At 37.3% G+C, this 23,139-nt stretch overlaps 1 protein-coding gene across 5 annotated transcripts in view; it reads left to right on the top strand.

Moving 5' to 3' along the window:
- The window catches only part of LRRC28 (leucine rich repeat containing 28), a 129,962-nt gene that overhangs the window by 86,647 nt on the left and 20,176 nt on the right, over positions 1-23,139 (top strand). For all 5 annotated transcript variants that reach the window (XR_002733392.1, XM_023220877.1, XM_023220879.1 and 2 more), the window contains 2 exons: positions 12,706-12,808; positions 21,973-22,148. Coding sequence is in view for 4 of the 5 variants with exons in the window: in XM_023220877.1 (XP_023076645.1) it covers positions 12,706-12,808; positions 21,973-22,148 (279 nt within the window). In the remaining variant the exon portion in view is untranslated. The remainder of the gene's footprint in view (positions 1-12,705; positions 12,809-21,972; positions 22,149-23,139) is intronic.

Raw genomic sequence — 23,139 nt, 5'->3', positions numbered from 1 at the left:
GAAAACAAAAGTTGTACCCACGTTAGTGATGGAATTCTTATTGAATGTTAACTTAAAAAACAGTGATTGGGCTGGGAACCGTGGCTCACTCTTGTAATCTCAACACTTTGGGAGACTGACGCGGGTGGATCACTTGAGGTCAGAAGTTCTAGACCAGCCTGGCCAACATGGTCTAATTTTTGTATTTTGTACTAAAAATACAAAAATTAGCTGGGTGTGGTGGTAGGCATCTGCAATCCCAGCTATTGGTGAGGCTGAGGCCCAAAAATTGCTTGAACCTGGGAGGTTGCAGTGAGCCAAGATTGCACCACTGCACTCCAGCCTGGGCAACAAAGCGAAAAAAAAAAAAAAGGATTGAATTCGTAATCAGGAACGTTTACAGGACATTGAGATTTACAGAATAGCTTGTGCATAAACCACCATGTAGTAAGCCCAACAGCTAGTAGAAAATAACTTTCTACTAAGGAAAATTAACTGGGTTTCTAAACCAGCCCCAGAGTTATCTCTTGGAGATTCTAGTAGTGTTTATTTTATTGGGAAGAGTTATTCTGTGTGTCAAGGACTTGTGCTACATAATGAAATGATGTTTGAAAAATATCAAATGTAAATAGATTTTTAAAAATGAATGTACCTCTGCACTAACCTAAAATTGTTTATAGAACAATTTTAGTGGACAAGCAAGCATGTGAGTGCAGAGATTCATGTTTTAGCATGATTCTACCATTCCTCCAGACCACACTCCGTGACTTTGATAAGGGTATAAAGCTGGCCCTTTGTCACATAACAGGAGAACACTCCAGTTTTTTGTAGTGGTAGTACTTGTATTTGTTTGTAGGAATTGGATGCCTTATGTAGAAAAAATATATAGCAAGTAATGGTGCAGTTTTAGAAACTAGCTCCTAGGCATTTTCAAAGCACATGCTGAAATCCCTTCTCTTTTTGTAAATGGCATATAAAAGGCACAAATCTGTTAACTGTACTTGTTTTTTCTATTGCCTCTTGTTCCTACTTTCTCTATATTTGCTTAGAAAGTCAGGAAAAGAATTACAGTTTACTATTTTTTAATAAAAATTAAAGTCCACACAATAAAACTATTTAAACTTCAATCTAGTATTGAAACTAGTTGGAAACCAGTTAATAATTTCCTAATCTCAGACTTAGAGATGAGTATAAACTATACTGTACTGAACTGTGAATGTATTTCATCTGCAGTTTGAAGAACTGTGGCCTTGACATCATTATTTAATGGGATCAATTTGCAGAATTTGTGACCTTAAGTAAATTTCAGTGAAGAACTTTATTCTAGTACAGACAAAAAGTCCCAAAAGTTGGAGTGGGTTCTGTGTTTGAGTAGAAGGTGTGATAGCTGCTTTCAAAAAGGGGACCCAAGCTTGTGACAAAATGATGTTCTATAGTAATTGTTGGGCAGGTCTCTATTTAACAAAAACAGAGAAAAGAAAGTCTTGAAAGCAAGGTTCAAAATCTAGTAGTGGGAAGAAATGAGAGAATGAGTCTGTTAACAAAAATCCATACAGATCTTTCAGGAGAAAAGTTAGAACTCTGGAATGCAAATTTTGTCAAGGAAATGGATGTGCAATGCTTCCTTTTGAGCTCTGTCTTTTTGTAAGTATTTGTAACAAAAACTCTTCTTTATCCTTGTGCTGCTTATTCATCTGAGCCGATTCTACTGTCTTTTTTTTTTTTTTTTGAGATGGAGTCTCGCGCTCTTGCCTAGGCTGGAGTGCAGTGATGTGATATGGACTCACTACAACCTCCACCTCCCGGGTTCAAGCGATTCTCCTGCCTCAGCCTCCTGAGTAGCTGGGATTATAGGTACATGCCACCACAGCTGGCTAATTTTTGTATTTTTAGTAGAGATGGGGATTTCACCACGTTGGCCAGGCTTGTCTCGAACTCCTGACATCAGGTGATCCACCCGAATCAGCCTCCCAAAGTGCTAGGATTACAGGCGTGAGTCACCGCGCCCAGCCTATTCTACTGTCTTCTGACAGTGCTTTGTTTTTATTTCATTGCATAAGGGTTTTGCTCTTGTTTAGGTTTTCTTAGGAAGTTAACAGGATTATTTCATGTGGCTTCTGCAGCAAGAGCCAGATGTTGACTTACTATGCTAATGTATGAAGAGAAAAGTACACCTAGATTAGGTGAGCTTTAAGTGAACAAATTTGTATTTTTCTCTAAGTTTTGGAGTAGGATTTAGGGGGTGGGACATGATTAATGTGAAGAAAGTGAGCCCTGTTCTCCCAAATATCAGTTAAAAGAAAAAGAAATGCTGCTCATTCTTAGGGCACAACATGAAGCTTAGAAAAATAGTAGTATGAGGGCTAGCACCATGAGCAGAATGTTTGCCAGGAATTTTTTGTTATTCTGGTTCTAGAACTCACAGCTTTTTAAATAGTGACAAGAATGCGCAGTACTAGTGAAGTCTGGAAGATGTTATGAATTGACTTAAAAGCAAGAATCTGGAGTTTCCATCAGTCATAGCTTTCAGTAAAGTTTTAAGTTCCAAACAAACCAGAAAAACAGGCACATAGTGCAGCTGAGCAGCAGTTCAAGGTACAATGCAGTGAAGACATTTTGCTCTTCACACAGGCTTCCATGGCGGTGTTGTATTTTCCAAGTCCATACTGGACAGTCAACCAGTTTCCTTCTCTAGGATCTTCTCTGAAGGAATTCTTGGTATTTCTGCCATAAATCTGTAAGTTAGAACTAACCCACCAGTTTTCTAGTCCTTTAAAGCAAGCAAAGAGAAACTTGGTTCATCACTTATCTCCTTGGCAATGTCTGCTTCAAGATCTAACTCCGATACTATACCTGGATGCTTTGGGCAAGAACCAGCTCTCTCACCCTCAGCCCCCGGGCATCCTGCTAGGTAGTACCACTCCCTGCCCTGCATGGGAGTGCCTGCTTGTATAGAAATAATGTGTTGGGGGAGGATGTCTGACTTCCATCATGGTGAAACAGGCCTTTAAATCCCAGCTCTACCACTTAATAGCTGTGTAATCTTGGACTTAGGAGGGTTATTTAAGTCTCAATGATAAAGTAATATTAACACCTACTTCATGGCATGATTGTGAGAATAAGATCTATAAAATATGTATCACTTATAAATACCACATAAGCATACAGTCAATATGAACTGTTTTTACTCTGTAACTAGACCGTAAGGAAGTGTAGGAAGTGTGTGTCTTCATATTTGGACCCCAAGCACTGAGCACAGTGCCCAGCCCACTGCTTGTCATCTCTTTGTTACCTGAACTGTGCAGCAGAAATAGAGATGCTGCAGCATGAATATTTAAACCAACAACAAAGGAAGACTGCAGTCATTCAAATTCATTAAAATCTGTTTATTTTAATTTAACAGTTGATGATCTACCATGTATAAAGTTATCTTATTAAATTATAATTCACTGTGAGGTCTTATTGTGTAAAAGCTGAATAGACTAGAAAGACAGTGACTTTGTAAGAGAGTTAATGGAGTCTGTGTGTTTGTGTGTATTTAAAGAAGCTAGCACTTAAAAATTTATTACTCTGAGAAAGTGGTTGAAGGGTTCTCTTTGTAAAAAGCATCATGTAGGTAATTTAAATTCATTTTAAGAATTATTTTGGAATACACTGTAAATTATTCTGAATTTATTACTAAGAAGCCCACATTTTATAGTATTTAAAGCATTGTAATTATGACTAATAGTATCTCTGATTTATTGAACTATGATAATTGGTTTAACATTGATAGAGCATTCCAAACAATTTATTTTGGTTGATTGCTTTGATGTTGTTGTTTCTTTTGGCCCATCATTTTGTTGATGAGAATATACATTCACCTTTTGATAAAATAAATGGGTTTCATACTGGTCAGCATAGAGTAAACACAGATCCTGTTCTGTCCTCTCCTATGCTGTCATTCCATGCTCGCTTTTACAGTATGGTTAAAAGGGCAGTAGTCTGAATACACAGGAGCTTTTTGTTCCATTTTCAGCCATGTGGACTGCATATGCCAGAGCCTTGAGGTTGAAAACAAACAAACAAACAGAATTGGAGTTTGTGCAGGACTCCTAGATTTTGCTAATTTCTAAGTCAGAAACTGTGATCTGTGAGTTTGGAAGAAAAAAAGGAAATATTTTGGACACAGTACAGTACTTTAAAAAGCCACATGAAAAAGTTCTTTATGGCTGTAGCATCTGTGCAGATGGACAGCTTCCTTGCTTTATAAATTTTACATACTGAGCCTTTTTTGCTCAAGAACTTTAAAAAATATTATTGCATGATATATCTATTGTAAGGTATTGGTGCATTAATATTAATAAAAGGAAGAAAACCACCCCAGTGGTTAGTAGATGAGTGGTATCTTCCAAAGTTAATTATTAAGTGAAGGTCTTTTTGTCTTAAGAATGTAAGAAATATCTCAAAGCCTTTTCATGAAGTACATGTTTGTATTTCAGCCTCGTAATGATTACGAATGCCATTCCATTGTGCTTGGGGTTTTTGCCAGCCGACTGCCTTCTGGCCAGGATCACGCTCTCAAGAGGCTGTCACAGCACTGCCTTTACAGCCTGTGACCTTGCCTGGCGCTGCGGTGTCCTGGCCTCCCCACCAGGCTGTGCTGTGCCAACTAAAACTGCAGAGCTGCCTGGTTCTCTTCATCATCCTGCTGGTTCTCTTCATCATCCCACACTGTTTTGTGATCTCCTCTTTGTGTTCAGAAGTGAGAGGTAAAAGACTAAGATGTATTGAGTACCAATTATTTTGCCAGGAATAAAACTGGGCACTATATATGTTGTTTAATCTTCATAACAGGTCTGTGAGAAAGGTACTCTTATCCCCTTGTTGCAGTGGAGGAAGCAGGCTCAGAACATTTCATTTCCCTTCATGTCAGGAAGCAGTTAGCAAGTGGGGAAGCAGAAATCAGACTCAGTTCTGACTCCAGCACCCACTGCATTATCTAATTTCAGTACTGCCAATCCCTGCTCTTTATCAGATTGTGTATTTGGAAAACTTAAGTGTCTGTATTACATACTCATGTCCATGTGGCATTATGCTGGCTAATGTATAATCTGAACATAGCAGATACTGATTTTCTTTCAGCTTTAACATAAACTAGTCTGTTTCATGGTGGGCATATATTAAAAAATTACCTTCCTCAAAGTAGCCAGGAGGTACAAACTGAATTATCTGGAATATTGAAAAGCGAAGACAAGATCTGAACCTAATAGCATTTTTAAATTATCAGCTCATTTTTTCCTATAAAACTAACATAGGGAAAGAAGACTAAACTATGTAAGAAGTAGCAAGTGCCAGCTTTTATTTAACTTTATTGTGTGATCTTTGCATGTCACCTCATTTAATTTGCACAAGCTCTTTTGCAGTATAGAGAAAAGAGGTGCTTCCTCTGTCATGTCTCATTTTGTGTCCTTGGTTTGAGGGGATAAATCATTGTCTCTAGAAGCTGTTGCCTCCAACTCTTTTCTGTGCATTTAAAGTATAGAAAAGTGTTACTACCGTTTGCTACATGCCAAAGAGAATTCTCTTTTAATTGGCCTTCTTCTACTCTAGGCACGTACTTCCAAATACGTTACTTACTAATAAAGAGAACAGTAACTGCCATATATTGGAGAAGGTTGTGTGCCAAGAATTCTATTTGATAATTTTTAAACCTTGTTAGCAATTCTCACTAAACCTGAGGACAGCTTTATTTTCCCCGTTATACAGATGAGGAAGCTAAGCCACACATTTAGTAAGTAGAAGAAGGATTCAAACCCAGGTTGTCTGACTCCAAGTCTGTGCTCCTGCTCTCTTAACTAGTATGCTATGCCCCTTACCATTGCATATACCCAAGTAAAGAATATTTCCTGCTTTCTGTGAGCCCCCTAGGGTCTCTGAAAGACAAATCTGAGACCAGAGATCATTTGCATTTTATCAACGCAGTTTCATTTTGAAAAAAAAAAAAAAATTCCAAGGTGTTCTATGTGCTTTTAAAGTCTTCTATTTGTGACTGTAGGATTTGTTGAGCACCTTTTCGTATACCTGTTGGCCTTTCATATATGTTCTTTGGAAAAATGTCTGTTTAGATGCTTTGCCCATATTTTAATTGAGTTTTCTGCTACTGAGTTGTAAGAATTCTTTATGTATACCAGAGAAGTAGTGAAGAAATTTAAAATAGGCATTTTTAGTGCCATGTTGAGGCCTTTTTTATGCAAGTGGATTCTGGTATTTATAGTTTTCCCATCTATATTTTATACATTTATTGCCTTTTACACCAATAGATATGTCCATGAATGTTTACTTAAGTTAACAGTATACAATATTTTGGTAATTCTGTAGTCTGATGCTTAAAAAACATATTGTATGGTGATTTAAATATCACAATTGTTTTAAACATTCAGTGACCTTGCAACTGGTAATATTGAGGGACCAGGTACTGTTACCCCATTTAACATATGAGCAAACAGAAGCTCTGCTCACATGCCTTGTAAGTGAATAGTCAGACACATGAGTCCTCTTACACAGTGAGCAAATTATTCTCTTCAGTGACTTATTTCTGGGTTGGCGCCTCTCTTTTTATTTTTTATTTTTTTTTTAGCAGGGTCTCACTCTGTTGCCCAGGCTGGAGTGCAGTGGCGCAGTCATGGTTCACTGCAGCCTTGAACTACTGAGCTCAAGTGATCCTCCTGCCTCAGCTTCCTGAGTAGGTGGGACTGTAGACATGGGCCACAATGCCCAGCTAATAGTCGTTCATTCATTCATTCATTCATTCATTCATTCATTCATTCATTCATTCATGTTTTTTGAGACAGGGTCTTGCTCTGTCACCCAAGCTAGAGTGCAGTGGTGCAACTGTGGCTCAGTACAGCCTCGAACTCCTGGGCTCAAGTGATCCTTCTGCCTCAGCTTCCTGAGTAGCTGGAACTATAGGCATGTGCCACCACTCCCAGCTAATTATTTTGTGGAGACAGAATCTTGCTGTTTCCCAAGCTATCTTAAACTTCTGGCCTTAAATGACTCTCGTTTCCTTTTGTTTTAAGATAAATTACATTTTAATACAATATTTTAAGAAATAAAATTAATGCAAAGAAATCCATGGTAAACAAAATAGCAAAAATCTGAATCAAGACAGGATCTGGCAATGCCATGTTGAGACATTTGAAGCCCAAGGCAAAAGGAAGAATGTGCACTCCTATGATTTTTTTCTAGAACATTAATTTTTTAGGGCATTAAAGTACTTGAAAAAATATCAAAAACTGAAAGTAGGTGTATTAAAACTTGATTTTATTCTAAGTTTAAATATTTTGTTTATACTAAAGCCAGAATTCATTGTAAATTTACTTCTCCAGCTTTAATGGAAGCATACTTATCAAAAATATTTTCATTACAACCATTACCCATTAAAAAATACATAAAAACCTGTATACGTGGTACGCATTTTTCCTTTCCAAATTGTATGACCTCTGTTCAGTGTTATTTTCCAATGAAGAATGTTTTGTGTGTGTGTGTGTGTATATATATTTTTTTAAGTAAATTTTATTATGTATATTTCAGGTTTATAACATGATATTATGGGATACAAATAAATAGTAAAGTGGTTACTGTAGACAAACAAATGAACATATCTATCATCTCACATAGTTTTTCATGACAAGAGCAGCTAAAAATGTATTTAACAAAATTCTGTAATACAGTACAAGTTTATTAATCTTAGTCTTCATGTTGTACATTAGGATCTCTGAACTTGTTCATCCTACATGTCTGCTATTTTCCATCCTTACCTTCTTCCCACATGATAACCCCTGTTTCAGTCTTCTTGTGTACTTGAGCTCTTTTTTATTTTATTTTATTTCATTTTATTTATTTATTTTGAGACTGAGTCTCACGCTGTCGCCCAGGCTGAAGTGCAGTGGTACGATTTTGGCTCACTGCAAGCTCTGCCTCCTGGGTTCACGCCCTTTTCTTGCCTCAGCCTCCGGAGTAGCTGGGACTACAGGCACCTGCCATCATGCCTGGCTAATTTTTTTGTATTTTTAGTAGAGACGGTTTCACTGTGTTAGCCAGGATGGTCTCCATCTCCTGACCTCGTGATGTGCCCGACTTGGCCTCCCAAAGTGCTGGGATTATAGGCGTGGAGCTCTTTTTTAAAAAATATTCTGTATATAAGTGAGATTGTGCAATATTTTTCTTTGTGTGTCTGGCTTATTTCACTTAATGTAATGTCTTCCAGATTCATCCAGGTTGTGGCATAAATCTCTTTTTTAAGGCTGAAAAATATTCCATTATATATACATACCACATTTCTTTATCTGGTCATTCATCAGTGGGCATTTACAGTGTTTCCATATCTTGGGCTGTGGTGAATAATGCTGCAGTGAATATGGGAGTGCAGATGTCTTTATGAGGCGATGATTGTATCTCCTTTGGATATACCCAGAAGAGGGATTGTTGAGTCATGTGGTAGTTCTATTTTTAATGTCTTTAGGAACCTCCATACTGTTTTCCATAATGGCTGCACCAATCTACAGTCCTAGTAACACGTACTAGGGTTCCCTTTTCTCCACACCCTCACCAACATTTGTTATCTCTTATCTTTTTTATAATAGCCATCCTTATAGGTGTGAGGTGATAATCTCATAGTGGTTTTACTTTGCATTTCCTTTATTAGTGATGTTAAGCACCTTTTCATATACCTGTTGGCCTTTTGTATATGTTCTTTGGAAAAATGTCTGTTTAGATGCTTTGCCCGTTATTTAATCGAGTTGTTTTTCTGCTATTGAGTTATAAGAGTTCTTTATAAATTTTGGATATTAACCTCTTATCAGTTATATGGTTTGCAGTTATTTTTTTTTCCCAGTGAGTAGGTTGCCTTTTCATTTTGTTAATTGTTTTCTTTGCTGTGCAGAAGCTTTTTAATTTGATGTAGTCTCCTTTATTTTTGTTTTTGTAGCCTGAGCTTTTGGTGTGATACCGAAAAAATCATTGCCAAGGCCAGTGTCAGGGAGCTTTTCTCCTATGTTTTATTCTAGGGGCTTTATGGTTTCAGGTTCTATATTTAGGTTTCTTAATCAGTTTTGAGTTGATTTTTGTGTATTGTGTGTAAGGGTCCAATTTTATTCTTTTGCATGTGGAAATCCAGCATTCCCAGCACCATCTATTGAAGACACTTTCTGTTCCCTGTTATGTCCTCTTGGTACCCATATATGTTTGGATATATTTCTGGACTCTCTGTTCTGTTCCATTGGTCCAGGTTTCTGTTTTTATGCCAGCATCATAGTGTTTTTGTTACCATAGCTTTGTAAAGTAATTTTAAATCAGGAAGTGAGATGCCTCCAGTTTTATTTTTCTGTCTCAGTATTGCTTTGGCTATTTGGGTTTTTGTTGTTGTTGTTGTTGTTGTTATTGTTGTTTTATTTATTGCTCCATATGAATTTTAGGATTTTTTTTCTATTTCTGTGAAGAATGCCATTGGAATTTTGATAGACATTATATTAAATCTGTATATTGCTTTGGATAGTTTGGATATTTTAACAATATTCATTCTCCACGAACACTGGATAGCTCTCCATTTATTTGTATATTATTAATTTTCTCCCATCAGTTTTTTATAGTTTTCAGTGTATCTTTTCACCTCCTTAGTTACATTCATTTCTAGGTACTTTTTAAAAATACTATCAAAAATGGGATTGTTTTCTTGATTTCTTTCTCTGGTTGGTTGTTATTTGTATATAGAAATTCAATGAGTTTTATATGTTGAAATGTATCCTGTAGCTATAGTGAATTCATTTATAAGTTCTACTAGTTTTTTTGTGAAATCTTTGGGGTTTCGTCTCTTATTTTTTTACATATTTGCAGCTCACCACCACAGTTTTTCTCTTCTGGAATATGTACACTTTATAATTGTTTTTATCTTCTAGTCTTAGAGATACTGTTTTTCTTTTTGGTGTACTGGAGTAACAATGGACTAAAAAGTTCATAAATGACACTGAGACAGCTGAATCACCATTTGAAAAAAGGAATTATTAGCTGTACTTTTTATGCCATGTATAAGAATAGACTCCAAATGAATTAGGACTCAATTTGTTAAAAAAAAAAAAAAAAAAAAAAGGGAAGAGAAAAATGAAACCATATAAACACTAGAAGAAAATATGGGTGAATTCTGCTTAAACTTGGATGTCACAGGGAAGAGGTTTTCTAACTATGACTCAAAATCTGGAGGCGATTTTTAAAAAAGATAAATTGGAAGACTTTTCAGAATTTTGCATGACAAAAATACATCATCAACTAAGTTAAATGACAGCTGACAAACTGAGAGAAAGTATTTATAACATAAACCACAGATGTGGAACTCATATCCCTGATACATAAAGGACTCATAAAAAACAGGGGGTGAAATACCAAAAACCTGATCAAAAAATGAGAAAAATATTTGAACAGGCAATTTACAAAATGTATATAAATGCCCTTCAGACATAGTTTTGAAATGTTCAAACTCATAAGTAGAAAAATGCAAGTTAAAACAATGTCAAGATACCTTTTCTTACCTATAAGGATGGCAAAAATTTTAAAACATGACGTTTTGCTTCCTATGAGGAAGCAGGTGCTGTCATATGTGGCTGGTGGGGGTGTAAATCGTTGTAACCCTTTTGAGGGAAATTGTGGTTCATTTTTGTAACTGGGCAGGATGATTGTAATAGGGCCAGCAGGAAGTAATGTTAACCCACCCTACCCTCTCCCACAGGAACTCTTTCTTACCTTAACTTTATATTACGCTCCTCCTGCTTTCTGGGACAAATTATCCAGAACCCATTTGTAAACCATAAGACCTTCAACCAGCTTCTCTAATAGAAGTGATCGTATTATATTACAGTTACCGTTTTTCCTGTTTCCACATAGGTTAATACTGTATTCATAGCTGTATTTCCAAGGCCTAGCACAGGCCTAAAGGTCCTTAATAGTTAAATGGGTTTTCTTTTGCAATGTAAATGAATCTAAAAGCCTCCTAATATAGCTATCTGGGCCTTTGACTTTCCTAAACTAAAGAAAGATTAGGAGGAAGAGCTGTCCTTCAGCCTATCTTCTGTTTTCGTAAGCAGAACCCTAGAACACCTTTCAAAGACTATGTTCTTTCTTTTTTCTCTCTTTTTAAAATTTTTAGTCAGGGTCTGGCTCTATTGCACAAGCTGGATGCAGTGGAATGATCTTGGCTCATTGCAGCCTCAACCTCCCAGGCTCAAACAATCCTCTCACCTTTCCCGAGCAGCTGAAACCAGAGACACATGCCACCATACCTGGCTAATGTTTTTTGTATTTTTTGGTAGAGATAGGGTTTCACCATGTGGCCCAGACTGGTCTTGAACTCCTGGGCTCTAGCAATCCACCTGCCTTGGCCTCCCAAGGTGCTGGGATTACAGGCATAAGCACCACCACCTCTCACCCCCGCGATATTATGTTCTTTCTTAAGAGCAGATGGTTAGCAAGACTGCTCAGGACTCTGTTGTGTACCTCTGTGACAATGAAGACAAATAGCCCTAGTCAGTGAGTGCTTAGAAGTGGAGAGGAGAGCTAGTTGCACATTCCTAGGCACATGGGAAGGGATGGCCTGGATATCTGAGAAGTGTCTCTACCACCTGTACTTGCTGGGAATCTCCATCTGTACTTTCAGCCTTATTTCCTCACTGGATCCTCTTCCACTCTTTGCCTTCTCACTGCCCTGCTACCTCTGGGAAATACTTGAGTTCTGCCTCTTTCTGACATTCTTGTTACTGTTGTAGACCTTTCTTTTGGGGCTCCCTTTCTCAACTTCCTCCTTTTCCAGGTTCATACCTGTTCCAACCCCTGCTCTCTGGCCTTTAAGTCTTGTCTATGCCACTGTCCTACCTCACGGGACTGGGGTTTGGGTTCTGCTTCACTTCTTCCTCACGGGGAAGTTCTCTCTATTCCTACATCTGCCTGGATCCTAAGACTCCTGCCTAGCCAATGCCTGATCCCTAATCCTCTCCTCCATCCACCTTTGCCCATGGGAGGTGAGACACAGGAAATCTCTGTATAAGGTGTCAAAGAAAAAGTGATTCAGTGGCATTTGTTAAAGCATAGTATGGAAGACTTTATTTGAGACCATCAGCCTAGGTACAGCAACCGCTGCAACAGGGTCTTGTAGTTGGGGAAAGAGATTGGGCCAGCTCTGAATATAACATGGGCAAGTAGGAATTTACAGCCAAGGAGCAAGGTGGTCAGTGGATGGAAAATTGCTCAGAGGAAACGTCAGGAATAAGGAGACAATATGTAGTTCTGGCAAGAAAAGGGATGACTGACCAAGTAGAATTCTTGCTAAAGACAGGCCAGGGTGATTAGACCTAGGAGGTGGGGGAGAATGGAGGAACCCAATCAGATATCCCAAGTGAGGGGTTCTTGCTAAACGACTTAGCAGAGTTCTTTGCTAAAACTGGATTTTACAAGGTCCACACATGGACCTAGAAGAAGGTTTAGGAGCCTGACTTAAAGTTTGGCCAAGCAAAGAATCTGTATCAAGGGGCAGAATTAGGCTTGTTTAGGCTGAGCCATAGCTTACTTTATATAACACTTTTTATGGTTTTCTTCCAGAATAGAAATTTTTGAGTATTTCTAACATTATGTATTACATTTTATATCACATTATAATGGTGCCTGTATATAGGAATTACAGCACTTTTCTTTCTAATCCAGATTTAGGTCGATCTCGAGAACTACAATATGTATACGTGGATAACAACATTCACCTGAAAGGCTTGCCATCTTATCTGTACAATAAAGTCATTGGGTGCAGTGGGTAAGGCCAATTTCACATTTTGAACTAAAAAATAGATTAACTACTTTTGGTACTTCTGTTCAATTTTGTCTTTGCCCTTGATATGCTAAACCAAGTATCCTTAGAAACTAAGGGTATTGGGCAGGCGGTTTGGAATATTGCCTGCTGGGTTCAATCAGTAAGTTATTTTCTAATTGAAAGAAAAATGAATCCATGTATACCTTTTTTTATTATGGAAAGAAACACCTTTATTCCCCACCCCCATACCCCAGCTTTATTGAAGTAGAGTTGGCAAATAAAATTGTAATTATTTAAATTGTACACGTGATGGTTTGATGTACATACATTGCCACACGTGCCATTATAAACTCAGTGGTGCTAGTCACAGAAAGTAGAGGAATCAGCATTAATTTAGAAGGTTTTCTTTCTCCGAAGCCCATTGCAATGACAATTTTACTGCAGTGACAGTCCTAGTATCTAGGATTTTACCAGTTGGAAATATTTAGAACTCAACATTTGAGATAGTCCCTCAAAATAAATCATGATTCTAGCAACCAAAACAGATATTTCAGTTAATGGGCTTTTATTTTCAGAGCAGCAATAATCTTTTCTTTTTAGTCAGGCTTTTAGAAAGATGGTTTCATCTTCTCCTTCTACAGTGCTGGCACAGAACCACCCTAAAGTGTTTCCCTGAGTGGCCAAGGATTAAGATGGGGCCACTCAACCACCAGGACCCACTTGTGACTGACCTTCCTTTCCCCACTTCAGCAGCCAAGTGAATACCCCAGAGGCAATCTAATCAGCATGTTTGACTCTCCCCTTCTAGTCCCCATCATCCTGCATGACTTGGCACAGGCTATGTGTAATTCTGGCAAGAAAAGGGATGACAATAAATATATACATAGAAGACAGCCGTTCCCCCCGTTGGCATAGCATAGCTCCAGGGGCAGTCCTAGGAGCAGTTCTTTTAGGAAAACTTATTCAGTTGTTATCTTGGGAAAGCCCAAGATGAGTTCAGTGCCTGTATAGGCTGATGAACTCCAAGCTGAGAGATGTATTCTGGAACTTTCTGTGAAGCAAAGATAATAGAATTGGTGTTTTTAGCTCAGTGATTTTTCTACAGCTGCTTATGTCACAGCTGTGATACTATGTAGTCATTAATCCTAATGAGTTCTTAAAGGATCATTAATATAGCCTAATTCTTCCAGGTGGTGAATAAAATGCCTGTAGTCACCATGGTACATAGAATGATGCAAGCAAGCTCCAAAGCTGAAGGCACTTTTTCCCACACCAAAACCTTCAGCGACCAAACCGAAATGCAATCTGCATCTCTGCCACAATTAAGGAGTAGCTCTTATTTAAGAAAAAGTGGGCCAGACACGGTGGCTCAAGCCTGTAATCCCAGCACTTTGGGAGGCCGAGATGGGCGGATCAGGAGGTCAGGAGATCGAGACCAGCCTGGCTAACACGGTGAAGCCCCGTCTCTACTAAAAAAATACAAAAAACCAGCCGGGCAAGGTGGCGGGCGCCTGTAGTCCCAGCTACTCGGGGGGGAGGCTGAGGCAGGAGAATGGCATAAACCTGGGAGGCGGAGCTTGCAGTGAGCTGAGATCCGGCCACCGCACTCCAGCCTGGGCGGCAGAGCAAGACTCAGTCTCAAAAAAAAAAAAAAAAAGAAAAAGAAAAAGTGCCTTATACTTCGTTGTTTAGATATAGATGTTATTGACTATTAGAAAGTTCTGTTTGTGCTAAGTAGAGAGATATTTTTAAATCTTTGACTTGGTGTCTGGTAGCAGTGGTAGTAAATTTGATGAGAACTCCAAATCTTTTTAGAAAAACAAAACACTAGGGGAAAATACACAAATTAGATAGAAGTCGACTTTTTTTATTATCAAACTTTTGTTAGTAGTAATAGAGAAATAAAATTATTAACAATATAGGTATCAAACAACCAGTTTTGTAATAGTAGTATTGAGGGAATAAGCAATCCTACTTATAAATGGCCTAAAATCTAAAGGCCTTTTTAGCCTGTTAGTTTAACTCTGAACTCAGAATGCTTTCTTCATAGAAACGGCTCTGGCCACTACCTTCCTAAGCAAACTCATTGAAGAGCCTTTTGACTCACTGACTATTTTGCACCCCGTAAATTATACTTACATATTTCTATGGCAAAATGTATTTAGAATTTTAATAGATGATAACTGCTGAAGCTTTGACAACAGCATTAAGAGTCTCCTTTCTTCTGCCTCTTTTATCTGTTGGATATGTGGAAAGGGACTTCCCAGTTCCAGTTCAAAGTAGTGTTGCTTCGTGCCTCAGCCTAAAGGAAAGGAGGGGAAAAGGGTAGTAGCACAAAGGCCTGGGGGAAATCTAGTAAAAGGACATACATGTATTTGAAGCCTAGAAAGTCCCCTTCTTGATTCAGAACAAGAATTTTGATCCAGTTGTTCCTTCGGTGAACATTTATTGAGCAACTACTCTGGTCACTGTATGAGATAATGGCTATACAGTGATGAGCTAAGCAACACAGTACCTGCCCTCATGGACCTTCTGATCTAGCCAGGGAGTCAAGCAAACCCTAAATAATGTAACAAACTTGGTGCTAGTTCTCTTTAAGGAGGTAATATTTAATCTGAGACCTGAAAGATCAACTCCCTTGGTTCTTCACTGCTATCATATGTTGCATCTGGCCTAGATGTAGGCCCGGGATATAAGAACAGCTTCTGCTGTGCTGTACAAGCTCTGAAACAATTGCAGTACCCTTTTCAGATTGAGGGTCTAAGAATTAGAGCAACAACTGAGCAAAATGAACACAGCTTTAGGGACTTGCGAGGCAATATAAGAAAAGTCTGAGATATATATATATATATATTTATCTCAGATTCACATCTCGGAGGGAGAATAGAGAGAGAATGGGGTATAAAACTTATAAACAGGTATAAAAACAGCAAATAGCAAGTGTTGCAGTTTTAAGAAATCTCAGAAGTCTCATAAAATTATCTTTGGTATTCATGGAAATGCAAACAAAGTTATCTTCTCCTTATTCTGTGTTTATTTGCCAAATAATTTGTGAACATTAGCAAATCAGCACAGTGCTAGAAATTGTGGGAAAAACAAATATAGTTTAAATGTTTATCTTGATATGCAAAAATAACTGTAATACAAATAATAAATACCCTAAGAGAGGTAGAGCGATGGAAATGTATAGCATGGAACTGTGTTTTATGAACTAGCTTCAAAGCTACACACTGTTGTTTCTGTTAAATCCCGTTGATTACACAGGTCAACCCTATTCACAATAGGAGGGGGGTGACCACTAGGAGCGAGGACCATTCAGGGCCCACTTGGAGACTGGCTATCACAGCTTCATGGCATCTATACTATTTGCTAGCCTCATGGAAAGGAATGATCTTCATTTTTTTCTGGGTTTTTCTTGTTATTACAGGAGTAAATGTCCTTTTCCTTCTACATTATAGCCAGAAAGAGAGGTTCATCCCATGTTAGAATTTTAGAGAATGGTAATTGGCACATATGCTTACCGAGGAGAACTTAACGGTAAAAGTAATCCTCTACAGGATGATTTTTTCCAGTTGTTTAATCATGTAAAAAAGAAAAAAAAACCAAGCCACTGCTTTGCTTTTTATTGTGTAAATAGGCAATTATAACTGGATTTGTGTCCAAATTGGTTAAATACTATTCTAAGAGTTTATTAATATAACCACTGAGGGTAATAGAGTTGCTTGTATGAGAAATGTATTCTGAGTTTAACCAATATACTAAAAGTAGTCCATTTTTATGTAGGGGCTGCCTGCCCCCAGTATCGGATACCTGAAACACACTTTCATGGAGCAGGACCAAAGTGGCCTGGCTGCAGATGAAAGTACTCAAGTGTGATTGAAACTATCATTTAAGAGACGGAGTTTGCAGTTTGACACCCATGAAGTTAATTGTTTTTAAAACAAAAATATTAATTACTTTTAAGTGTTAGCAGAATATAAGAAAACCCAGGGTCTCTACAATATAACTTTCACAGTATCTAGGAAACATTCCAAAATTACAAGACATGTAAAGAATCAGGAAAACGTGACCCATTTTCAAGAGGAAAGGTGACCAGCAGAGACTCCAGCTTTCGATGGCCCAAATTGTTGAAGTGACACACAGAGATTTCAAAGCAACTGTTACAGTTATTCTCAATGATTAATGAATGAAAAGGCCAGAAAACTCGAGACTAAAAAAAAAAGGAATTGAATCTAGAATTAAAAACAGTGTCTGAAATAAAAAATTAACTTAGTGAACTTCATGACAGAATGGTTGAAACAGAGGAAATGTCACTGAACTAGAGATAGATCAGTAGAATTGATCCCATCTGAAGGACACATAGAAAAGACATTGAAAACAAAAATGAACACAGCATCAGGGACTTGCCAGCCAATATAAAAGAGTCTTGTGCATGTATAATTGGCATCCTAGAAGGAAAATAGGGAGAGAATAGGTAACATCAGTAACAAACATGTTTGAAGAAATAATGTTTAAAAATTTCCCAAATTTGATGAAAAACAAATTTACATTTTCAAGAATCATAGCAAATCCTAAGCAGTATAAATTCAAAGAAAACCATGCATAGGCAAAGCTGATGAAAACAAAAGACAAAAAGAAAATTTCGAAAGCAACCGAGAAATAACATTACATACAAAGGAGTAATTCAAAAAGATTGTTAACTTCTCATCAGAAACTTTGAAGTCCAGAAAACAATACAACTATATTTTATAAGTGCTGAAGAAAAAAGTCAACTCAGAATTATATAAATACATTCTCAGAACAAAACTTAGCCTTAAGTAGCTCTGCCAAGATGACAGACTCTTTGTCCAAGCCAAGGTTTATTCTTTCTAGGTGACATAGTTTCTTTCCATCTCCATATCCACTTCTCCCCTTTCCTTTTGCTTTTAAGCTGAAGAAAAACTTTTTTGCTAAAAAGGAGAAGGATAAATCTGTAGCACTTCCCACAAGAATGCACATGTAGATGACACAGCATAGTTTCTGAAGGAGAAAAGGTCATTATTTGGGTACTATCGAAAGTCAAAAAGCTCTCACTCCCCTCTCAGTCTATTATATATTAATGTCTGTCTCTCCTCACTGTAATAGGCCCAGTTTTGATCTTAAGTGTGTTCCTCACAAATGTATATGCTCATATGTACCAAATACACAGTTTTTATGGAGACAGGATTTGTAGTAACTCCACACTACGAACAGCCCAAATGTCCATCATTACTACACAGCAATGAAAATAAATAAACTACAGTACACAAAGCAACATGGATGAATTCCAGAAGTATAATGTTGACAAAAGAAACCAGGCACAGCAACTTTCATGCTGTTCAAACAGGCCAAACCAGACTATAGTGTTAGAATTTGGAATAGTGGTTCCCTTTGGGGTATGGGTTTTGCTTAGCAGTGGGACCCAAGGTGGTCTTCTGAGGTTCTTGTTCTTGACCTTGGTGGTGATTAGTGTGTTCATCTTGTGAAAATCACAGAGCAACTGTGATTTCTGTAGTTTTCTATATGATGATATGTTTGAATAATATTTTAAATATTTTAAAGTTTACCTTAAAATATCAATAACTTATTCAACATTATATTAAAGAAAAACAAACATGGTATGTTAAGAAAAACTTTAGATGAATTCCGTAGCCATATATAATAATTTTTATATTAAATGTTGATGTATTCAAACTATGGCCATTAAAATCAGGAATAGGAGAGGAGTGAGGGCCCACTGTCACCACTACCATCTGTCTAATGCAATAAGATGGATAAAAAGGAAATAGACATTATAAATACTGGGAAAAAAAAAAACCAGAAAGGTCTTTATAGGTGATATGCTTGAATACCTAGAAAACTCAAGATATGCTACCAAAAAAATCTTTCAGACACATAAAAGAATTTAGTAAGGTGGCTAAATATAAGATAGCATACAAAGATCAGCAACTTTTATATCTTCATAAATTAGAAATCAAAGGTAGGGAGACAATGTCATTTATATTTGTACCACACATTTAAATATCCAGTAATAAATATCACAAGAAAGGAACAGAATCTATATGAAGAAACTTGTGAAATTTTTATTAAAGGATAGGATATAAAGCACTGGGTGGATAGTACAGATATACCATGTTTGCAGATAAGGAAATTTATTATCAAATTACCTCTCTTAACATGGAAATCGATGTTAATTCTAATCCAAATCTCTGGAAGGCTTTAGGAAAATAGAGATAAAATAATTGTAAAGTTCAAATTGAATGGTAACTGAGAATTGCAAGAAAAAAATTGAACAATAATAGGGTAGTCTTGTCAAATGACAGAATCTTCTATAAAGTATTGTAATCAAAACAATATAGAACTGACACAGAATTAAATTAATGCATCGCTGAAACAGACTAAAGACTCCAGAAAGCAATGCCAGGGTATATGGGAACTTAATAGGATAAAGAGAACAGTGCGATTCAGAGGTAAATGATAGTGTTGTTTAATAATGCTACCCCAATTATTTTTCCGTTTGGAAAAAAAAAAGCTATATCCTATTTTATATTATATAGTCAAGTAAGACAAATAGATAAAACATCTACCTGTAAAGGCCAGGTGTGGTGGCTCACACTTGTAATCCCAGCACTTTAGGAGGCTGAGGCGGGCCGATCACTTGAGGTCAGAAGTTCAAGACCAGCCTGGCCAACATGGTGAAACCCTGTCTCTACTAAAAATACAAACATTAACCAGATGTGGTGGTGGGTGCCTGTAATCCTAGCTACTCGGGAGGCTGAGGCAGGAGAATCACTTGAACCCGGGAGGCAGAGGTTACAATGAGTTGAGATCATGGACTGTACTCCAGCCTAAGTGACAGAGCAAGACTCCATCTTAAAAAAAAAAAAAAAAAAAAAATCTACACGTAAAAATGCAATACACATACTGGAAGAAACTTTAGGATAATATATGCACAGTCTTCAAATTAGGGTAACCCTCTTAAGAAATTCAGAAAAATGTAGATACTGTGAAGAAAATAAGTGGATAGATTTCACATCAGAAAAGAATGCTGACAAAGGGAACCATATGCAAAGTTAAAAGACAAAAACATTTTTATTGATAAATATTTCAGTGTATATGACAAAGGATTGTTACCACTAATATGGAAGTTCCTACAAATTGTTATATTTTAATTCAACAGAAAATTAGGTAAGGGATGGACATGGCCAGTTTACAGAAGAAGAAATACAAGTGGCCAGCAAACCTAACAAAAGGTGATCAAACTCATTAGTAACCAAGGAGACATTTCCATTAATCAGCCTAGCCAAAACTAAAATGACTGATAATATCCATTTCTGATGATGGTGTGGGGAAATGGATACTTTCTTAACAATCATTTTGGAAAGATCTCAGGCATTTAAAATGTTCATTTTTTCATGGCCAGTGGTCTCAGTTTGGGGATTTTACTATAATAAAAACATCTGTGCATTGGAATGTATGTAAGATTTATTGTGATGATGTATGTGTAGTAGGAGGGAGAACATTGAAGTCAGGATAAACATAATAAATAAATTAATAAACTGTGGTTCATCCATAGTATGGAATATTACAAAAGGAATTCTCTAAATCTATCTTGATTAGTATAAAAGATTATGTGAACAAAATCGCATTTCAGAATTATTTGCTTTGGGAACTAACAGAGAAAGCCACTGGCTTCTTACCCATAATGATACTCCATACCTCTTCTGTTTATCTCAGGCTCTCATTTTCAAGACCCTAAAGACTTCCCCATTTCTGTTTCCTTCTATATTTGGGTTCTCTTTACCTCTTTGCCACTTATCAGTCCCTTACCTGTCTACCATACTGTGGTCAGATAGTTGGTAAAAAACAAAACAAAACAAAGAAACAAAAAAACCACACCCAACAGTCTTCCCCATGAATTAAAACCATCTAACTTCAGCTAATATTCCTGGCCTTCTCCCCCTACCCATCCATACCCTGCATCCCTGTTTCCAGCACTGTTGAAACCAAGATGTAGCCATATTCTTTCAGGCTTCTGTACTGCTGCACATGCTGTTCCCTCTGCTTGGAATGCTCATTACACATTTCCATTTATTCCAGGTGAGTTGAACATTAAGTCAGATACTGACTTATCTATAAAATTTCCCCTAATTCCCTGGACAGAGTCAGTCAACCCTTCTTTGCCCCCACATTAGAACAATTGTAATGATTTCTCCCAAAGGAAGGGTTCATTCTTGTTTTTCTTAATTTAAGTATCTTAACTGACTAGCATATAGTAAGTGCTCTGGAAATGTTTTCTGATGGAGGGAAGGAACAAACGAAGAAAATTTTAAAAAATAAATGAATCAAGGGCTTCTGGCTTCCAGTCCTGTGCCCTAAGCTTCATTGCTTGTATCTGGTCAAGGTTAGTGATATTATTTTGTGTTTTCAGAGCCAAGGTTTGTTGGCCATCTATATGTCATTAGACAAGAAAAGTATTGAGGCTCTTAGGTTACCCAGTGGTTTCACACAAGAAATAGAATGAGATTGGATTTGTGAGTTTCGGTAACATTGCAGCATTAGGGACGAGAACATCTCTGCCTTCTGGTTATAAGTGGCTGCAGGGAATAGGGCATGACTTGGCTTATTGAGTATGCCAAGAATATTTTCTCCACAAGTTTATGGAAGGATCCAATAAAGTTATCTTCTGCCATTTAAAATCTATTTGCTTTGTGGGTTTAAGTTTTTCTACACAAAAATTCTATTAAACCAAGATGCTGTTACTCAACAAGGTACTTTTTTTTCTTTTAATTTTGAGAGTTTCAAAAACGCACATACTTAGAGAGGGTAATAAAATGGGGGAAAGTAGAATTTACAAAGCAAATTATGTAGAGCCTAGGAAGGAAAGTTCCTTTAAGGTTCTTCCTTGCTGGAAGTGACTGGGCCTCAGCAATGATTTAGCTGAGTTCCAACTAATGAGTTTAGATTTCTGGGCCAGGTTTTATGAAGGAACCCGAGATAGCATCTGTTCACTTTGAAAAGAATTCTGGCAATTCCACTTTAAAAGAATTCATACGTTTTCAAATGTATATTTTGATTAACACATTTTATTGGCACCTGTATTCTTCTCCTTATTGCTAATAATACTGTGAATGTGTGTCTTTCTGCAGCTGTGGTGCTCCCATTCAAGTTTCCGAGGTGAAGCTGCTTTCCTTTTCATCAGGGCAGCGAACCGTTTTCCTCCCAGCCGAGGTGAAGGCCATAGGGACGGAGCATGATCACGTCCTCCCTCTGCAGGAATTGGCCATGAGAAGTCTGTATCATACCTACCACAGCTTGCTGAAAGGTACGTGGGACTTCTGGTTTTTTTTTATTATTCTGTGTTATTTAGTGAACATTGTGCTTTGTGCACCTGTTTGAGCTTTCATCTTTAAAAAAAAATTATTGTGGTAAAATACACATAACACGAAAGTAACCATTTTATCCATCTTTAAGTGTACAGTTCAGTGGCATTAAGTACATTCACATTGTTTTGCAACAGGATTTTTCTAATAAGAAAAATACTTCTGATATTTTATCAACACTGATCACTTTAGCACCCCCTACAGACAGAGAAGCATTCTAAAAAAACGTGGTTGTCAGTTGCAAAGGATGGTGCTTAAAAGTTCAACTGTGTGGTTTCAGGTAAGGAACTTGGTGTTTGGGAATGTGTATTTGGTTGAAGTAAAAGGCTAGCAGAGTAGGGGAAATTTGGAAAGATCTTGTCCTTAAAGTTGGATACGTCAGTAGAGCAGGTTTTTGCCTGGCTGCCTCCTTGCATCTCAGCAATATGTAGACCTAAAGGAGGTAGAAGTACTGGGAGCTGTTGGCAGTATTGTCGTAGTGAGGCAGCTGAGATTTGGAAAAGATTTGGCAGTGCACAGATTTGATAGGTATTGTGGGTGTATGTCTGAAATGCTTTAAGACAGCACTAGGCAATATTAATACGAAAAATACATTTCAGGTGTTTTTAAAACTGTGAAATGTTTCATCTTTACTTAAAAAACAGAGTCTATACAAAAACATCTCACATTAACCTTCCAGAAATGCCTAGTGCAAAGTTAAGTTGGTTTTAAAAGTTAAACAGAAAATTATAGTTGTTCACCAATGAGTAAATTCCATTTTTCTAAGTGTTATTGATGAGTCTAGACATATATAAAAGGTAAAAAGATGATTTGTATTTTCTTCCCAAAGATGAGTTGATAATTTTTAGATTTCACCTCAGCATGACCATTTCTCTCTCTGTTGGATGTTCATCATCAGTAGAAACGTAGTGTAAATGTGTCCTCAAGATTGCT

Source organism: Piliocolobus tephrosceles, chromosome 6 (genome assembly GCF_002776525.5).
Source record: "Piliocolobus tephrosceles isolate RC106 chromosome 6, ASM277652v3, whole genome shotgun sequence".
NCBI lineage: Eukaryota > Metazoa > Chordata > Mammalia > Primates > Cercopithecidae > Piliocolobus > Piliocolobus tephrosceles.
This window is presented reverse-complemented; position numbering and strand designations above follow the sequence as displayed.